The sequence below is a fragment of the Phalaenopsis equestris genome, unplaced genomic scaffold (assembly GCF_001263595.1).
Source record: "Phalaenopsis equestris unplaced genomic scaffold, ASM126359v1 Scaffold201242, whole genome shotgun sequence".
NCBI lineage: Eukaryota > Viridiplantae > Streptophyta > Magnoliopsida > Asparagales > Orchidaceae > Phalaenopsis > Phalaenopsis equestris.
Window position 1 is genome coordinate 1 of NW_018221018.1, and position 5,978 is coordinate 5,978.

Consider the following 5,978-nt stretch of genomic DNA (forward strand, 5'->3'; position numbering starts at 1 on the left):
TCTTATCAATTTACATATCTAACACCTAAACTTTAACTCTTATAAAAAAATCACCCATGACTCTCATACCGCATCACAAAACTATCACACCATTTTAACATTTAAAATGTGAAAGGCAACTTTTCTTGCATGGGCAAGTTGGTATGTATGTAATAATTGAAAGAGGTATTTACATTCATAGCACACAATTCTTGTGTATTTACATATCTCAGACCCAAACTTTCATATTTACACACATAACATTCAAACCATTGATATCACATAGAAAATAGCACTATTAATACTTTTCTAAAAATCAAATACACCTCTTCATGCACCGTTTTAAAGCACCAAAGTGCTATTGTATGTAAATATGAAAGTTTAGGTCTGAGATTCGTAAATACATAAGTGTTAAATATGTAAATACATAAGAATTGAGAGGTATGTATGTAAATCTTCCAAACACTTTTAATCACCTCCTGAGTGTCTCTACTGTTTGTAACAGGTTTGTTGTCATTGCTCTCAATTGTTATGTGCTTCAGAATATTGTTTGGCACATCATTCACAATATGCCACTTAACATCAAAGCAACCATTCCACTTATCTTGCTGCCAGTAATCAACCGTCTTATCGAAGTCGACGGGTCCGACCATCTCGGCGACACCGACAAACTGCCCACTCGTATTCACCTGCCATTCAGTCAATCGAAAGATCACCATAAGTAAAAAAAGGTAATGGAAATTTACATACACACCACACAATTCTAATGTATTTACATATCTAACACCCAAAGTTAGATATTTACACCTATGCATGAGAAAGAGTAGTTCACTTTTAAAAAAGACAGTGATGGTGGTATTGCTCGTGTGATTTTAAAGAATTGAGAGGTATACAAGTAAATATGAATATTAAGGTGTTATGCATGTAAATATATAAGAATTATGTGGTATGTATGTAAATGCCCCAAAATTTAAATAACTCAAATCTTAACCAAACAGCGAAAATGATTCTCACGGAGAAAAATAGAAACACTGGGCATTCGACTCCCTTCTCCTTCGCCTCCTTGTATGCAGCATCGAGCTTCTTATTCCCATTCGGCGTACTGGCCCACACGTTATACTTTATACTCCGGTGAATATCGTCTTCGCTATACGATTTTATCACAAAAAACTTCGCCTCCGAGTACATATCGGAGAAATCCGCTCTGTTGTATTGTTCTCTGTTGGGATCCACAATGCTTTCATTTGTAGGGAGGGGCTGCCCTTTCGTTGCTAAGGTGACATTAGAGAGAGGACTCTTGTAATTTTTCGAGCGATTTGCTCTCGGTCCTCTGCTTAACTCGCTTAATCCATCGAAATTCTCATTCCCGTAACTGTAAAAGCCATTGCCGCGGCCTCTGGGCTTGTATTTTCCGTCAAACGACGACATTCCCCATCGATCGTTGAGATGAGAATCGTACAAATTCGATCCGAACCCAAAACCGGACCGGTAAGAATTACCACACTGTCCATAGATTTGATTGGCTGGGTACATCCTGTTCATGATACCATGACCTGTTGTTGGTCTAGTAGCATTGAGGCCCTGTAATAAAACAAATATTACATGAGTTACATGTTAATAAATCAAGATCATGTCATGAGCATTAAAAAAAGTATAAGTTTACATATATAACATACAATTGTTATGTATTCACATATTTAACACCTAAATTTCATTTTTTAAATTTATGCAACCTATCTTTTGCAAGAATAAGTGCAATTCACATTTTAAAAGTCAAAATAGTAACATTTTTATGTGATATGAAATATTCAGGTGGCATAATAGGTGGCATAAATGTAAAAAGTAAGTTTGTGTTAGATATGTAAATACCTAGAAATTGGGTGGTAAGCATGTGAATGCCCCCAAAAAAGCAGGTGGCATAAATGTAAAAATTACGTACATAGGAATTGGGTGGTAAGCATGTGAATGCCCCCAAAAAAGGGAAATTTACATACCACGCAATTTTCATGTATTTACATATCTAACACCCAAAATTTGACATTTAAACATATAGCCCCTTGATGCATAGACTTCTGCATTAAAAGGTATCTTTCACTTTTAACGTAATCGTGATGGTGATATTTTTGTCTGATCTTATAAATTTAAGTGGTATACATATAAATATGATAGTTTAAGTGTTAGATATGTAAATACATAAGAATTGTGTGGTATGTATGTAAATGCCCCTAAAGAAAAATTTGAACAGAAGATGTTCACAAAAATCAATTTATAAAGAGAAACATACATACCTAGCACACAATTCTTATATATTTACATATCTCACACGTGAACTTTCACATTGACCTACATAGCACTTTGTTGTTTTAAACCTATGCACGAAAAGGTGTATTTCACTTTTACAGTGGTGATAGTGCTATCCTCTATGTGATATTAAAAGTTTGAGGGTTGTGTGTGTAAACATGAAAGCTTAGGTGTGAGATATGTAAATACATAAGAATTGTGTGCTATGTAGATATGTTTTGCTTAGAAAAACAAATGATTTACAGGTTAAAATACCATGAGTTGAGGAAACGAATGAGCATTCTGATTTCTAGGTGATTCCAAATTAATATTATGCGGTGTAGCTGAAGATACGGCATTGGGAGTAGCAGATCTGGCATAAGGATCAGATAAAGTAGGTCCATCAAACCACGGAACGGGCGATCGAACGCCATCATAACCAAACCTTGGGTCCTGGTAACCAGAAGAGGGGAGTCCGCCAACCGAAAAACCTCTGCTGTACATACCGTTAGACGTCAAAGGAGAATTTTGCGGGCTTTGTTTTAGAGGCACGTACTCCTTGTTCCCGTTAGATTTGATGGGTTCAACAGTGACGGGAGGTTTATCCCCCATGGCGGCTGAGTTAATATCTGTCGGAGGACTGGAGTTGTTGGAAGAGTAAGTTCCGTTCATGGCTGCTTGCGGCTGGGTATACGGCGAAAGGTATGGGTAGTGTTGTGCGCCATATATATGGCTCTCGTGACCCAAAGATGGAATAGGAGAGCCGGAAGAGTGATGATAGGCGGCATAAGGTGCATATCCGTATCCGTGGTGATACATATCACCATAAACTCCCTGAAAAGTACGAATGAAACCGGCAATGTAATTTTTACTTTTTAGACAAGGAAATAAACATCAAACCATAAAAGGAAAGCATAAGCTAATTTTTAGTTTTTAGACAAGGAAATAAACATCAAACTACAAAAGGAAAGCATAACCTAATTCTTCGTGTTAAAGCACCTCAAAAAGTAGCTCATTTAAGTACATAACACTTTTACTTTAAAAAAAAATATACATTTTCATGCATATGTTTATGACTCTATAATGAAATAAATGTAAATATAAAAGCTTAGGAGTTAGATTGGTGCATATGTAAGAATTGCGCAGATATATGTAAATTACCTTTTTTCTTACTAGACTTAAATATAGAAGTGTTAATATTGGAACGAATACAAAAACTAACTCAAACATGATATCTAAATTTTGGGTTCAAGTCTATTCATATAAAATTTGGCATTGGGTTATGGTCAGCTTAAGTGATCCAAAATAAATGGAGTTGAGTTCAAGCTCTGTTGGGTTTCGAGTTAACCGAGAAAATACATATATTTAACTATTCACCTTTTTTTAATAAAAACTGAGTGGATTATAAATTTATTTCTATTTTTATTTATCTAGTCAAATCTCGGCTCAATTGTTTTGTGTATCATAATAACCAAGAGTTGAATATAATCAAATCACGCATTTTCAGAATAGATCAGTGAACCCAATTTAACACTCCTACTTCTATATTAACGAGTTAAAATAAACATTAAAAAGTATATTAACACGTTAAAATATCGCAAATACCAATAAAACAATAATATGTTGAAGAGATGTGAAATTGTTACATAAGCATTAAAAATAACATGTGAAAAGATGACATCGATGAATCATAAAAAATGCATGAATTTTTTGTCGAGAATAATGAAAAACATAGTCGGTTCATCGCCAGACCGGTATAAATATAAATCTAAATAGTAAAATATCTTACATGTGGCACCTCGACTCCTTCCGCATATCTAGAATAATCCCATTCGTTCACTGAACCATCATAAGCTGCAATAGACAGCCAAGTGAAATGTTATGAAATCCCAAATGACAAGATAACTGAAGAAACTAAAACAGCAGCTCAAGTGACATAGCACTAATAAGTAAAAAAAAAAATTGAATAATAAATCAATAAATATCAATAATTTTAAGTGACAAATATGATAAAAACAAAAGTGGAGAACAACTAAAAACCAATAAAACCTTGTGGCCTCTAAGTACATGCCACACAATTCTTCTGTATTTACATGTCTAACTCATAAACTTTCACATTTACACTCATAACCCTCAAATCTTTAATATCACAGAAAATAATACCACCATTACTTTTTAACAGTGAAGTACACTTTTTCATGCATAGGTTTATCCCATCAAAGTGTTAAAAGCGCAAAAGCCAAACTTTAACTATTAGATATAAATACATAAAAATTATGCGGTATGTATGTAAATTCTCCAAAAAATTTGAATTTAGACAAAACTATAAGCAAAAAATTTAATCACCTCCATAGTAATAAGCAGTTGAGGGATATCCATTGGGAAGATAGCAAATATTAGGATCCACATATTCAGGAAGCACGGGAGTTACAGAACGCTCTGATAGTGGCATCTGAGCCTTAGGTGCTTCAACTCCATTTGAAGATCCATACTGAATTCCAGAAGACTGAGTAATATAATCAATAATTGTTAGAAATGAATACATAAAATTATCACTCTGATTCTCAAATAAATCCAAATTATAGGAAAAAGATACCTTCTTGGATACCTCATGACCTTCATGCGTTTTGTTCTTGGATTCCATTGACAGCTTCTGAAGCAATTCTGTTGCTTCTGTGGAAGAGAACGAATAAAGTAATAAAACAATAATTGCAATTTCCAGATTTCAGATCGCATATCCAATTCTAGTAATATAGAGAAACCGCGAAAAGAGAATAAAAAAGGCGCGAAATAAAAAAAATATATAAATATAAATGTAAAAATATTTCAAAAGCCCGGATCTCTGATCTGAAGTAAACCCTAGTTAAGCCCTCCAAATCCCAGCGCGCGAATGAACAGTAACGAATCAGCTCAAGAAATATTCAGATCCAACGAAACGGAACCGAACTGAAACGGAAAAATTTATAAAAAGAAAAAAATCTATAACAAAAACATGGTGAAAAGCATACGATCTGCAGCAGAAGCAACGGCCGCCATGGTTGGATCTCGAAACGCCGAGCTGAGTGAAAAGCAGATGATGATTCGAAAGTGAAACCGAAGAGGGAAGAATAGAAGAAAGAGGGGTGGAGAAGAAGAACAGAAAACCCTAGGAGAGAGAGAGAGAGAGAGAGAGATGATGAGAGCCGCCACAGGAGAGAGAAAGCCTTCTTTGATTTTGGTAAAGGGTAACGGTGATTCAAATAGCTCCACGGCTCCCCCTCCAAAAACCGGATTTTTTTCCCCACCGAACAATTCCGAAGATATTAAATAAATAGGGGTCCTGGCTAAACCCTAATTTTGAACACGTTTTTTTTCGAAGCTCCCTCTCTCCCTCTCTCTCATCTCTCAAACATACATTTTTAATTAATTAATTAATTATATATAATTTTGAATAGAACGAGTGAAGGCTAAGATACGAAGCCTCAGTCACTCTCATGTGTCTAACCTCTCGATCCCACGGTTCAAGGTAAATGCATTCAGACGGACTTGAACTCGTGATCTCATAAAACTTAGAACAGACCGCTCAAATGCCAACCAAATAGTCACGATGAGTGAGTGCGTGATATATATATATATATATGGAAAAAAATCTAATTAGTTATTAAATTAGTGCTCTCTTCCATCTATTTTTCAAATTATCACTCAACTATAGAAATTCACAATATAATATCAACTCATAT

At 34.8% G+C, this 5,978-nt stretch overlaps 1 protein-coding gene across 2 annotated transcripts; it reads right to left on the bottom strand.

The window, feature by feature from the left end:
- Positions 1-455: 455 nt before the first annotated feature.
- Positions 456-5,561, bottom strand: LOC110035991 (the record flags this gene model as incomplete). Of its 2 annotated transcripts, none has more annotated exon segments than XM_020740331.1 (7): positions 456-668; positions 994-1,560; positions 2,536-3,093; positions 4,049-4,113; positions 4,606-4,750; positions 4,856-4,932; positions 5,268-5,561. In XM_020740331.1, coding segments are annotated over 7 exon segments (1,653 nt in total), but the record flags the coding sequence as incomplete, so codon positions are not given.
- Between the last annotated feature and the right edge of the window lie 417 nt (positions 5,562-5,978).